At 54.7% G+C, this 13,823-nt stretch overlaps 2 protein-coding genes across 3 annotated transcripts in view; both read right to left on the reverse strand.

Moving 5' to 3' along the window:
- Positions 1–2,740: 2,740 nt before the first annotated feature.
- Positions 2,741–9,471, reverse strand: Hgfac (HGF activator). Of its 2 annotated transcripts, none has more exons than XM_087584173.1 (14): positions 9,177–9,471; positions 8,439–8,619; positions 8,234–8,330; positions 7,965–8,044; positions 7,287–7,409; positions 7,015–7,146; positions 6,728–6,838; positions 6,457–6,631; positions 6,147–6,232; positions 5,482–5,737; positions 4,353–4,492; positions 3,980–4,120; positions 3,740–3,903; positions 2,741–2,992 (listed from the first exon to the last, which is right to left on the reverse strand). In XM_087584173.1, exons 1-14 carry the CDS (start codon positions 9,396–9,398, stop codon positions 2,810–2,812), a joined length of 2,091 nt encoding a protein of 696 aa, XP_087440299.1. In that variant the 5' UTR covers positions 9,399–9,471; the 3' UTR covers positions 2,741–2,809.
- Positions 9,472–11,255: 1,784 nt separating this feature from the next.
- Rgs12 (regulator of G-protein signaling 12) overlaps positions 11,256–13,823 on the reverse strand; it is a 94,016-nt gene continuing 91,448 nt past the window's right edge. The window contains exon 18 of the mRNA XM_087584164.1: positions 11,256–11,577. Within this exon, the coding sequence (XP_087440290.1) occupies positions 11,351–11,577 (227 nt within the window). The 3' untranslated portion in view covers positions 11,256–11,350. The remainder of the gene's footprint in view (positions 11,578–13,823) is intronic.

The following is a 13,823-nucleotide window of genomic DNA, read 5'->3' on the forward strand; positions in this document are numbered from 1 at the left end:
CCACACCTTTTGCTGGAAGCCTACGTAAAGGCATGGGAGACAGAAGCTTTTGCTCTCTGCCTGTTTGCCCTCACCTTGCTGGCACGTCCATTCCTTCACTGGCATTAGAGCCTACTTCTTCCAGATTCTAGCATCTATTGAAGACCAGCTGAGACATCCAGCCTTGTGGACTGAGCAACTCCTGGGTTCTTGGACTTTCCATTCACCGCTGTCCACTGTTGGATTAGCTGGACCACAGGCTCTAAGTCGTTTCTCTAGATGAGATTCATTCTGTAAGTTCTGTTACTCTTGAGATCCCTGACCAACACAGTCATGTGTGGACTGCCCCAGTCTGTGGGCTGCGGCTCTAGACTGAATACAAAAAGGAAAGGAGGGGCTGGAAAGATGGCTCAGCAGTTAAGAGTGCAGGCCACTCCACCAGCAGATCCAGATTTAACTCCAGCATCCACATAGTGGCCAGAAACCATCCTGAACTCCAATCCAAGGGATCCAATGCCATCTTCTGGCCTCTCTGGGCATCAGGTATGTACGTGGCACAAAGACATATATGCAGAAAAAAACATACACATAAAAATGATAATAAAATAAGTACCCAAAAGAAGAAAACAGGCTGGGTACCATCACCCTCTCTGCTTCCTGATTGTGGACACAGTGCAAACAGCTGCCTCAGCTCCCACTACCACACCTTCCCACCATGAGCCACAGTACATCTTTCTGTCTTCCCTTAACTTGACTCTACCAGGCACGCCAGACACATTGTCCCAGCTAAAAGAAAATGAGACACTCAACTTAAAGTCCAAATTTTGGAGGACACATGCTTCAGAAGAAATAGCATCTAAAACTATAACTATTAAAAACCATGACTCAGGAGAAACCACCCTAAAGAAAAATCCAGGCCAAGTAAGATCATAGATTCTACCTGCTTCCCGAGAGCAGAGAATCCCAATCATGTCTAGAATCTCAGAGAATTTTGAAGAAAAAAGGAATCCTCTAGAGCTTATCAATGGAGTCTATAGCACAGTCACTTAAAGGACATAGGGAAGTGATGGGCAGATTACACATGAACACATACATACATCAAAAACAGTAAGACAACAGAAGCACATGTGACTGCCACATGCCAGCGGGCCAGTTCCCTGGTAGGACCAACCCAACACGTGGTCAAGATCAGAGATGGCTCAGCAGTCTGGGGTGGTTATGGAAGGAGTGTATTCATACCCCTGGGGCCACTCTCCTTGATTTATAACCTCATTTTCTCCCTGGGTCCAAACAGACTCACCCATCTGCACGTACCTGTATGCTAACCTTCTCTTTTTGTGCTGACTCCAGTCATACTGGGCTATGCCCATCCTAAATGCCACCCAGGAAAACCCAAATGAGCCCACCAGCTCCACTGCTCTTAGTTGACTTAAAGGTCCCTACTTTGGGGGGTCACACAACCAGGGACTTGCTATCCCCATACTTCCATGGAACAAACTAGACCAGCACACCAATGTCAGCAAGCAGCTAGCCACCTGATTCCTGCTGCCTGGGTAGAGCACACCAGTCTTGTCTGGATGACACCAGCCAGGTTTCTGGCTGCGGTTCTAAACTTTCCAGGACTGAGAGCTGTGGGCCTGGCAGAATCAGGGTTCTTCTGACCAGGAAGAATGCATTGGAAGTGGGCCCTGCTGGACCAGTCCCCTCAGAGTCTCACAGGATGTCATAAGAGTAAGAGGAGGGGATAGGGGTCATCCACAGAGAACCTCCTGGTACTTCAGGCAGTAGTGGAAGAGTTCACGGGTGGGTAGTAAGACCACAGGCTGAGCACTTGATGACTTCTGGATATGTTAGGGCAAAATCATCACCCAGGGATGAACAGACTTTGGGTGGAGCATGGCAAGATCCTGCGGCCACGTGAAGAACAGACCATAGTGGGTGAAGCTGCGGAGGGCAGAGCAAGGAGCACTCCAGGTCAACCGAAGAGGACAGACGTGGTCCCAGCTGGAGACACTGAACAAGGTGCCATCTGCTTGCCCCACTCAGGCCACAGGGTCAGGAACCATGGGCTCTCCTTGGTTTCTGTCTCCCATTTGGAGTGTGCTAGCTTTGGGCACTCGTAGAGATGGCTGGTCTCGGCCCTATCCTAACCTGTTTCCCTTACCTGCCCCCAGCTTGCTTTGCAGCACCTCAACGGGCAGTGAATTTTCATGCCAGAGACTTGGAGACCCTTGATAAACACCCAGCCCCTCCCACAGCCCACAGATTCAATGAGTCTGTCCCCTGCTCCCCCACCACACCATTTTGTCCTCTCCAGAATAAGCTACCTTCATATCCTGTCTGGACTGAGGTAAGCCTGGCTCCTGTGTGCTAAGGACCAGCAATAGTCAGTTACTACACCTCAGACATGGGCCCTGCTCCTCAGGTCTCCTTCAGTGCTGAGGCAGCCGATGGGAACTTTCAGAAGGCTGTCATCTTGAAGTTATCTTGTTTGGTGAAGGTCCTTTGTTCATGGCCTGAGGAACTGGACATGGCTTTAATGTCTTGCCCCAGTAGCTTACGGACCCTGGACACATGTCTGTCTGAGGTAGGGCCTAGAGGAATCTGACTTTGACATCCCACCTGGTCCTCTGGGGCCATTTTTGTGAAGTGGGAGGCTCCTAACCATACCCAGGAGCTACACTGGTTTCAGGTCTCGGCCCTGAAGCCACACCATCTACACTGAAAGCCCAGGTCATAGCTGGCCACTGTGAAGCCAGAATCTAGGCAACACTTTTATTATTGGTAGTAGAAAGGGAATTGTGAGCATCCTCTCCTTGGAGACCATGGTTCAGGAGGCAGCTGCAGGTCGCTTGGGTGGCCGAATGCGGTCGTTGATCCAGTCCACATAATTGGACACACGGGTGTAGACTCCCGGCTTGTTGAGCCTCCCACAGCCATCACCCCAGCTGATGATGCCATACAGGTAAGCCACACCATTCTTCTCACAGACCAAGGGCCCACCCGAGTCCCCCTGAAACAGAGACCAGGGTCCTGACTCAGGAGCATCTGGGCTTCCAACCCTGCAAACGTCCTAAGTCATAAGTACAACCCACAACCCACAGCTCTGGTCCTACTCCATGAGGAGTGCAGGCGCACGCTTAGCCCCAGCCAGTGTGCTAGGCCTCCACCTGAAACACCTCCTCAACCCTGCATCCTTTCTCTACATCTCAGAACAACTGCCCTCTTCCCCAGGAAGCCCTGATTGTCCCAGAATCAAGTCCCATCCACCCTACCCTGTCTCACCTGTACCGCCTCATAAAAGGGATTCAATTTCTCTAAGACTCAGTTTCCTTGCCTGCTTAAAACAGCATAAGACAGCCTCTCCATGGTGAAGCAGGTCGACAGGTAACCACGACCACGGCCTGGCCTATGAAGCCCCTGACAAGCATTCACTATTGATTGATTGCTGAGGATCCCAGAGAAATCTGGACAGAGCACTGTAGTCTCTGAGGTCTGATGTCATGTGGATAGCCCTGACTGTTGTTTAGATAGTGGGCCTTTATCTGGACTCTGTGTGACTCTGGGCCTGTCCTTAGCTTTCCCATCTGTTTAGACAGTTCCTCTCCTACTGCAAGAATGCCCTCCAGGAAGTTCAAGTGCTCCACAGTGGGTGGACTTTCTGCCTTAGACTCTCTGCCGGCCCTGGACTCCCTGGGGGCCAGAAAATTCTAGTAATATCCCATCTGTGTCATCCTGGTGGGGGCTGGAAGTAGCCTACCTGGCAGGCATCAGACTTGCAGTCAAAGTATCCAGCACAGAGCATGTTGGGGCTGATGTCGGCACCATACACCTCAGGGCTGCTGCACTTGTGGTCAGCAACCAGGGGGACCAGTGCCTCCAGCAGGGAGTTGGAATATCCACTCACATCTGTGGAGTACTGCACTTTCAGGAGAGGCAGGTTTATTGCCTGTCTTTCCCCATCCCTGGCCACCCGTGGTGGGGACTGCCTTCAACTCACTCTCGTCCATGTGACCCCAGCCTGCAATCTGACACTTGTGTCCCGTAGGGAAAGAGCTGCCTGCCTCAGGGAGGCAGATGGGCTGAACGAACTGGGAGCGGACAGCACAGCGCTCCCCCTTCTTCTTCAGCCGGATCAAGACTGGAAGAGAGGCCAGGGGTCAGCCTGGGCAGTAAGACCCACACTAGACAGAAATCCACAGCAGACAGTCCCATGAAATGGGTAGAGGAGAGGTAGCTGGTGGCCTGAGAGACCAGAGGAAGGGCAACAAGATTCCTCTAGCTCCTTGTGTCTGCCCACCTCCTACCCTTGTCTGGGCTCTGGCTTAGGGTACATAAACCACACTCCCACCTTGCTGAGGCCCCGAGCTCACCAAGGTCATGGTCGTTGGGGTTGAACACCGAGTAGAGGGTGTAGGGCACGTACTTCTCAATGGCAAAGGTCTGTGTCACATCCGTCGTGCGGTTGAAGAAGTGCTGACCCAGTACCACTGTGATGCTGTCCCTGGGGGGGCTGCACAGGAAGCTGGCAGGAGTGGAACCCAGCCCTCTCCTCGGCACTATCAGGTCTCCCCAACCTTGGCCCCTGTGCTTGTTGGTTATGGCCAAGCAAGAGGGTCACAGCCCTGGGAAAGGTCTGCAGACATTTTAAACCCATGTGACGGCAGAATCAAGACTGACAAGGGTGGCAGAGCCACGGCAACCCTGGCCCAGGAGCCCTAGCTTCATGGGTTTCATCTGTGAGCCAGTGGAACCTTTAGGTGAGGTCTGCTCTGAGAATGCACCCCATGGTGCAACTGCTTTGTCCCCCAGGACACGGGGCTAGGAGGGGTTGCTGGGGTTTTTCTATTCAGTCCAGGCAGTCTTGGTGTCTCGGGGCTGGTTGGAGACATGAGTAGACCTCAGGCTCTCAGTCCTAGGAGCCCATTCAGTGAGCTGGGCCTCAGTTTCCCTGGCTGTGCAGTAACCCTAGAGGTTCTATTACATGTTATAACTGAGCCTCCTGATTCCTTACCCAGGTAAGTGCCCCTTAAACACCTAGACACAGACGCAGGGTGGTACACGGGGCATGTGTCCGACTCTGGCACCTTATCTCCACCCCACTCCTCAGCTCTGGGAGAGGCAGGTCTATGCAGACGACAGGATGGTGGCCCCCTCCAGACCCACTGCACAGGGATATAAGGTCGCTGCAGGAGATGCCCTGCTCTGATGCTCCATGACTACCTTGGTACCCAGAACAAGCACTGGGCTACAGTGAGACCAAAAGGTGTGTTAGGGGATCAGGAAAAGTGGTCATCACACGGAAGGATGTTAGTGTGCTTTGCTGGAGAGGAGTGTGTGTCACAGGTAGGGTCCCATGGGATAGAATGAGGTAAGAACATGACACGTGGGTAGCCCCCCGAGGACGGATGGATTCGGGCAGAATGGAAGGGTGAGCATGTGAGGAGGGATGGAGGGCTGGCTTCGTGGTGGTTGCCCTGGGGATCTGGCCAGTGCGCTCACCTGCTGGAGAAGCAGTGGGCTGCAGACACTACCCAGCAGGTGTGGACGAGGCTCCCAGCACAGAAGCCGTTCCCAATGTAGATGGCGGCCAGCCAGGGGTGTGAGCCGGGCAAAGACGATGAGCCACCAATGATGCGTGGCCTCAAGAATGTCCTCTTCTTGTGCCTCTTGCCACAGGTCGGACGTGCAGTTGAGGTCGACTCAGGCAGGGTCGCTAGGACCTCCGGGATTCGGGAATGGACTCTGGCCAAGGATTCTGGGAGTGGAGGCCATCAGTTCATACCCCTGGGTTTCCCTGGAGACAGGGAAGAGCTACAGGGGTCCTACCTGGACCCATAGCCCACTTCCTCAGGCCTGAGACTCAGAGCAGTTACCCTGGGAGCCTCTGTCCCCTACTCTACAGATGAGGACAGTATAACGCAGGCCCTGGCAAGGCCGGATCGCCTGCTGCAGTAAGTCCTGTCTCTCCGACAGTCTGAGACCCCACCTCACATCCAAAATGGCTAGATATTACCAGCATGAGAGCCTTGGGGCACAGCACTCTGAGAGCTGACCACCCTAGAGTTTAACTACACAGCACCACTGAGTCCCTTCCACTGACCTGTCTGAGGGTCCTCGGGGAGCACCACCCCTCCTCTACCCCCAACCTATCAGGGAGCCCGCACCACAAGCTGCCAGGCGACAATACTCCCATGACAGCGCGCTGTCCTTCACCACATAGCACCAAGGCCTCTCGTCCTTGTCTGGGTTCCTGGAGGCAGACAAGGGAGTCACACATCAGTCTCCCGAGAGGACCATCCTAACGCCCACACCAACACCTGAGCTAGACCATGATGGGCACCCTTGAACCCACCATCCCAAGAGGCAGAGGCTAACAACCATCTTGGCAGTGTTGGCCCCTGCTAAGTCTGGGGAGCCACTGTGTCCAATCCTTTGCCTACGCAGAAAGAGATATGGTAGCCATTAGATGCTGACCGGCAGTAAGCATGAGGGCCCAGGCCAAGCAGGGCAGCAGCACCCACTGAGTCTACATGGAGCTCCTGGTAGAGCAGGTCGGAATTCCAGGCCAGGCAGCTCAGGCCCGAGGCAGAGGTGCTGGCCACACCGCGGTACTCTGTTCCATTGCCCAGGAAGCAGCGCTCAGTGGGAACTGTAAGCACAGCGGTTGCCATGAGGCCAGGCCTCTGAAAGGCCTCTGACACCACTCCCCAGAGTTGCCCCATAAAACTGAAAAGAAGTGGCTCACCAATGTTGCAGAACCGCCCAGCATAACCCAACGGGCAGGCGCAGATGCTGGTCCCTGTGCCCACAATCAGGTGGCAGGTTCCTCCATTCAGACATGGGCTGCTCAGGCAAGCTAGGGGAGAGTATGGAAGCTATACTTGGTCTCCAGGAATCATGGAGGGGACGGAGCTGAACTCTTTCCCCATGTCGCTGTTGTTGGGTAACCTTATGCTTGAGTGAGAAGTGTCTAAGGACATGTCTCACTACCCCATGCACCATGGAACCTCCCTGAAGTTGGCCATGACGTACCTGTGTGGTGGGTGTCTTCACACCGGGCCTGCCCCTCGATACAGCTGCACTGCTCCACATGTCCCTCGCTCACACGGGCCCAGTGGTCGCCCACCTCAAAATACTCGTAGCGTGTTTCATCAAAGCACTTCTCTGTGAGTCACACAGTGCTCTCACAGCACTCATACAGGTCCCCTCTCCCAGGCAGGCACCTCCCACCCCAGGCTGGACTCAGCCGCTGCTCTCCCAGCCTCCAGAAAGGCCCCACTCCTGGGTCCCTGAGGTCCTCTCACCTGTGCCACAGTCCTTGCCTGTGAAGGCCAGCGGGCAAGCACAGTGGTAGGACACGTGGTCCTGGGTACTGGAACATGTGCCTCCATTGAGGCAGGGCCCAGAGGCACAAGGATCAAGGACAGCTGGGTACAGACAGGAGGAGATATGGTGGTTAGTGGCAAGAGTCACACTGCCCTCTCGGGCAAGTTCCCACCTCCCAGTGATCCCACCCAGGATCGGAGGTGTCCCATGGCTCTGCACTCCACACCCTACACATCTACACATGCTCTGCCAGGCTACAGGGTCTCTCTCCTGTATCCTGGGACAGCACACCCACAGGCTTCATGGTTTGTTCTTTGGGCCCTGTTCAAAGGACCATAGATGGCAACATGGATAGATCTTACCACAAGAGGGCGCCCTGGTATCACCAATGACTGCCAAAGCCATCCAGGGTCTAGAGAGGCTAGGTCCTGTCTGGATGAAGCACCCTACGGTGCCCTCTGGCCTGACAGCAATTTTATCCCTAGATGTTGCTGAACTCAGGAGGATCAAACTCACAGACCACCCCCAACTCCATACAGACTCCCCTGCCCGGGTCACTAGTATTCTCACCCTGCACATTGACCTCTATAATCCCAACCCAAGCACCCTGTTAAAGCCCCTCCTCGGGGCTCAGGCTGAGCCCTCCACATACCCACCTGGGCCTTCCACAGGCAGGGTGGCCTCTGCACAGTAGCCCCAGGCCCGGTCTCTGTCGTAGTTGTGTGTCGTAGCACACCTGGAGGGGCGAGTCGGAAGATGAAAGTGCCTGCCCAGAGCCCCACCCCTCTCTGCCTCGGTACAATGGAGCACTTGTTCACTAGATGCACCTGCTGGGTACTGAGACCTACCAGCTTCAGGGCTCGTCAGGGTCTACAGTGGGAACCCATGTGGATTCCTCAGCCCCTTACCCCACTCTGGGACTCACCACTTCCTGTAGGCACTTCCCTCAGAGGAACAGGAGTGCAGCATGCGGCCACCATAGCGGAAAGGGAACCTGCACGGCTGTCCGGAGTCGGTGAGCACTGTAAAGTGGTTAAAAGTGTCAGGGATCGGGTGTCCCACTGGGCACTCCACCCCTACCCAGGCCCCACACCTCATTAGCTGCCTTCCCATTGCAGAGCCTGACTTACCTTGGCCCCCGAGAGGGCTGCTGCTGGAGGAAAGGAGATACCTCTCACTTTGGGGTCCCTCGGTCTCTGCCTCTCCCTCTGGATCACTTCCTATTGAGGTGCTGAAGTTGCCAGAGGTTGCAGGGATCATGGGAGTCATGCGGGTGGCTGTAACATTAGGTCCTGGGGGCTCTGTGTGGTTCTAGGAGCCCAAAGGGCCACAGTGGTGTCAGCATGAGATAATCCTCCACACTTGGACCCCATCAGTCAAATACACCACACCTGAGCCTCCTTAGGGCAGGGCTCAGAGACAATGGGTGTCCCCAAGATCTCCTCTGGCCTTTCCTTCCAAATCTGAGTGATTCAACATGCTGGCTTAAGAGTCACTGGCTCCCAAGTCACCCTGGTCTTGAGACTCAACCCTGGGATCACTTCTGGGGTGGACAGGTGCAGGTGAAGCACACAGAGGTCTCCTACACCCCATCTCAAACACTGAAATGCAACAGAAGCCCCAGGGCTCCCACACTCACAGGGCCTGGGCTACACACAAGAGGGTCCCAACAAGTTTAGGCCCAAGCACTACAGACCAGCCTAGCCCAGCACCTCACCTGTCTGTGTGAATGACAACTTTCACTCCACTAGGCCACCAGACTAGGCCCCTAGCTCACACCTCACCTCTTCCCTGGGGCCTCTTCCTAGGAACCCTGAGTGTGCATAGGGAACCCTTAGCCACATGCAAGAGAGAGGGTCAGTGCTCACCCTGCCAGCCTGGGGCTGGGCCACCCGAGGCACCACCAGCAGTAGCAGGAGCAGCAGGAAGGGACATGGCCTGGAAGAGACACTAGGGAGCCAGGCCCGTTGCCGCATGGCTCCTCCTGAGCTGGCGTGAGGTGTAGCAGGAGCAGAGAGGCCAGGGAATGTGGCCAGGGCAGGTGGGGTCAAGGCTACACGATAATGATTAACCCTGCCTCCCCCGTGCATCCTGTCAGGATCCTCCGTGGCCGTAGCTCCACCCTGCTGCCCCAGCCCTGCCTCTCTGCTGGGGCAGCTGCTGTTCTCTGGCAAAGGCTATAACGCTCCTGGGCCCAACACCACCCTCAAGTCTCAGCCTCTTCCAGGAAGTCTTCCAATGTGGCTTGGGCAGGTCAGAGCCAGGCCTCCCAGGCACGGTTGCCTGGCCATACTGTTGGCAATTCCTGTCCATGAACCCTTTTCAGGACCTGCTGCATGAAGGGACCTGGGGGTTCCAGTTCTTCCCAGCCAGCTACTGACTCACAGTGGGGATGGTACTGTCTCCAATCCACAGATTTCAACACTGGGTAGATGGCAGGAGTGGGTTGCTCCCTGGGCCAAGGGATTCTGTGACCAGTGGCCTTAGGAGAGTAACTTTCTTTGCTGGTTTGTCTACTTGTCCTAAGCCTGGGATACCCAGGACCCCCAGAATTGTAGCCTTACCAGACAGTGTGGGTATCTCCCCCCACTAAGTTTTCCCAGCTTGGTTACCTGTGAGCATAGCCTACATGCCTTGAGTTGGGCAGGGTATACAGAAAGAGCATCCCTGTGGCTTCAGCCAGGCATTGGGGGCTGTTGGCAAACTGGAGTGGCCACTTTGCACCCATGGCTCTAGTTGTCTTGGGATCTCCTCTCCAATTCCTGAGCAGATACCAAACAGCACCCAAGCTTGCCAAAGTAGGTGCTAGAAGCCTGGAGGGGCATGATGGCTACTGAGGGCATGGTGGTTCCGGGCAGAGGTGTTGGGACACGGTGGTCCCTGAGCGTGGTGGTACTAGGGGACAGTGGTGCTGGCACACAGTGGGTACTAGGCAGATACTATGAATGCTAGGACATTGTGGATGTTGGGAAGTGTTGCTGCTGGGATGTGCACGATGAAGCATCTCCGAGAGGATGCTGGGAAACCTTCCAGCCAGTCCAACTCCAGTTCCAGGGAGAGATGTAAGATTAGCCCCTCTGCAATTGGGGGCTCTGCTGAGGCTTCCTGGGCTCATGACAATGTGTCTTGCAGGCTCAGCCTGTGGCCCTTCCCCTCCTGCTTCACTGATGACTTGCCGTATCAGAACCTCCATTCTATAAGCCACATTCTCTCCGGTCTCAGCCTCAGACACACATGGCTCGACTATTTTAGACCTATCTGTAGTCAGTTTCTAGTTCAGATGCCCCTCTCTAGAGGTGCCCTGGGTTACCTGAATGAGACTAGGATAGGGGGTCAGGGCCAGTGGCAAGAACAGTGCACAGTGGGAACAGTGGACAGGAAGGAACGAGACCACAGTGAACCCACCATAACTCTCAACAAATCCCTGCCCTCACCAATGGCCAGCCTCAGACAAGACATTAGAGCACAGATGTCCAAGAACCACAAACCACCTGCAAGGGACAATGTGAATGCACAATACGGGGTGTGGCTGGCCTCAGTATCCCAGAGCTGGTCATGGAGCCCCTACATCTGAGGATGAGAGGCGATTCTGACCTTTAGCTCCCAAGCACCAAGCTATCTTCTTGCAGTCACCCTTGACCTCATGTCCAGGTACCATTTCCTCCCTGGGAGTCCTTCTTCCTAGGACCGTCTCCAGGGGTCAGGGTTTCAAGGGGACATCACATGCAACAACATCGCGCTCAGCACAATGCAATACATGGCAGGTCTTGAGAAGCATTTTATTGAGTAAGGTCTGAGTACCGAGGTGGGCTGCTGTGGAGGTGTCTGGGATGCAGCCCCTGTGAGGAGGTCGTCCCCTCAATTCCTAGTTTGGCTCCTGAGGGTATTGTGGCTGAGGTGGCTCTTGGCTCTTCCCAGGCTGCTGAGGACTCATTGCTGAAAAACAGGCCCCTGCTATCTCAGAGTCATGAGCTCCTCCAACATCCATGTGAACACGGAAGACAGTGCGTGGAGCAGTAGGAACTGCAGGGTCAGGATAGCATCAGACAAAGGTGGCATGGTGTGTGCTGGCCTTGGGCTTGGTGGGCTCACCTGGGATGGTGCTCTGGCCAGGACCGTTTGGTAAGAAGGGTCCATTGGCTTTCACCCTCCTGGGACCCAGCTGCACCCCCAGAATGCTGCCTCCCCACCCGGGAGGCACACCCGTAACGAGGTCCACGTCGATGATCCTGTTGACTGGGAGGCCTTCGCTGCCTCGGGCCCTGCCCCCTGTCATGGGGAGAAGAGAAGCTGTCATCTGCTTGGCTCAGCCCTGGGTTTCCAAAACCCGCCCGACCATCCCCGCACAGACACTCCAAATCCACCCCAGATAAGGTCATCTCTGACCACAGGCTATGGGCCTGGGTAGGAGGGCTGGGAAGGTCAGAGGCACTCACCATCCATACCTTCAGGCCAGTCATCATGCCTAGTTGGAGCCTCCAGACTCTCCTAACTGGCCAGCCACCTCATGTCGAGTGACCCCGATAGCAGGCAGTGCCAGTCTCAGCTGGGAGGCTCACCAAGCTCAGGCCTTCATGACATGGTAAGTAATGGACGCTGGGTCTGAGGATCGGAGAGCCCTGGGCTTCCCTGGACACTGTAGGAAAGTCAGGACTGACTTCCCTGTATACGTGTATCCTAAGCTTCATCTGTCAGACTGCTTGGGGGTCTCACCCAATAGGGGGCATCTCATGAGATGTTGGTTCTGTCAGCCTCCTCTGCCCACCTACCGCACGGACACTACTGGTCCATGTTGTTCCCTCTGTGTTGGGCATCTTCCCCCATCCCTGTGTGGCAAAGCCTTCATCTTCCTGGATGACAGCTAGACTCCTCTCTGGCAAACTTCCGATGAAGATTCTGGATTCCAGGCTAGGACTGTAAGCATGGAGGGATGGGTTCATCCAAGGTGGAGTTGGTATGGCCAGGAGGGCTCAGGAGAACCCAAAGGGGTAGATGCACCCTGGGGTACAGTAGGCTTCCCAGAGAGCAGGAACGGGCAGCTGTCTGAGAACTTCCCGCTGAGACTCCCCTCACAGGCTCTTCCTTGCTCCAAGGGAAGCCCGAAAGTAAAGAGCCAAGTCACCTGCTTAGATCTCCAGTGTCCTGATCATCCACCTTCACCTCCAGATGATGAATATCCCCCATTTCTTCTGGATGCTGTCTACCCCCTTTAAGCCTTGGAGACTCTAGGATCCTCCCACAGCAGGCCTCCCAGACCAGTTTCCCTAGCCCCTCTCCTTTCTTTCCCCAGTGTTAGGGTCATCTTCAGCCACACGAACTCCTCTGGGTCTGTGTGCCCCTTGACTCCATGTCACCAAAACCTATTGCTACCTGTTCCTCCTCACCAGCTCTCCCTTAAGGAGGCCCTTCTGTGCTCTCCTCACCATCTGTGCTCTCTGGTCTACCATCTCCTCCATTGACCCAGATACCCAAAATTGCCTTGGAAGTTTCTAGATCTCAACGTGGGTTTAGACATCTTCACTCCAGGATTGCCTTGATAGGTGTGGCTGATTGTGCCTTGGCCTTGCAAGAGACCTATCCACTCACTTCGGGTGTGTGTGTGGGTTTCCCTATAGACCAGTGATAGTGTGTGAGTTGCTCCATTTGGGACAGGTCTCTGTTTCCTGCATGGTACTATCCTGAGTACCTAGCCAGGGGCAGTGTCAGTAGGGTTAAGATTCTGGGGGAGCCCTTGAGCACCCCACTTTCCTTCTGCAGATTGAAATCAAGGATATGTGTTCTGCAGAGATAAATCCCCACCTCCTTCTGCTTCTGGGAGCCACGGGCAGAGTGAAATCTGTGAAAGCCCACAGTGGACAGACTGGAGTGACAGTCTCATTCCAACATTCCATTTCAAACGCCCAGAACAGGGAGTATATCCTACATACTACCCCCAGACTCTGCTTTCTAGCTATAACAGAGAGAGCTTGCCACTAAAGGTGAAGATTTTGCTCCCTATGTAGCCAAGTCCTCTAACAGATACAAGGATTAGGGGTCTGTGGTAGCCCAGCTTCTCTGTGGACCCCAAGACCCCCTTTACTCTTTGTATCCTACCTTACCCTTGGCCAAAGCTTCCAGAAGTGGCTTCCACGAGACCTCATGTGGCAAGTTCAGGCTTGAACACAGAGGTACAAGGTCTCTGCTGAGTGTCCCCAACTTGTCACTTGACAAGTCCAGGGCACATGAAGAGGCTCATCCACCTCAGCCACTGTCAGTAACAGGGCACCCAGTGTGGTTAAGACTGGAACTCTTTCCCAGTCTGTTCTGTGGTCAATCAACAAACATTCAGCTAGGGACTGCTGGGATCCAGTCTGACCATGACCTATCCTGCTTGTCATCAGACCTCCATGGCTCCAAATGCCACGGCAGCAAAATGACTATGTGTTAAGAGACAGGGATCAGTCCCAACACTGAACACCATTGGGGCATTTATGCAGAATGCCATCAGGTCTTCAAAGAACCAGTGACTCACATAG

The sequence above is a fragment of the Rattus norvegicus genome, chromosome 14 (genome assembly GCF_021556685.1).
Source record: "Rattus norvegicus strain SHRSP/BbbUtx chromosome 14, alternate assembly SHRSP_T2T, whole genome shotgun sequence".
Taxonomy (NCBI): domain Eukaryota; kingdom Metazoa; phylum Chordata; class Mammalia; order Rodentia; family Muridae; genus Rattus; species Rattus norvegicus.

What these genes read in the sequence shown, in the direction of transcription:
- Hgfac (XM_087584173.1), bottom strand. Translation starts at nt 9,398, where the DNA reads ATGCACGGGGGAGGCAGGGTTAATCATTATCGTGTAGCCTTGACCCCA. An exon ending in CCTGCCTGTGGAAGGCCCAG is followed by an intron (nt 7,410 to 7,964) that starts GTGGGTATGTGG and finishes GTCTGTACCCAG; the next exon opens with CTGTCCTTGATCCTTGTGCC. An exon ending in CTGGGGTCACATGGACGAGA is followed by an intron (nt 3,904 to 3,979) that starts GTGAGTTGAAGG and finishes CTCTCCTGAAAG; the next exon opens with TGCAGTACTCCACAGATGTG.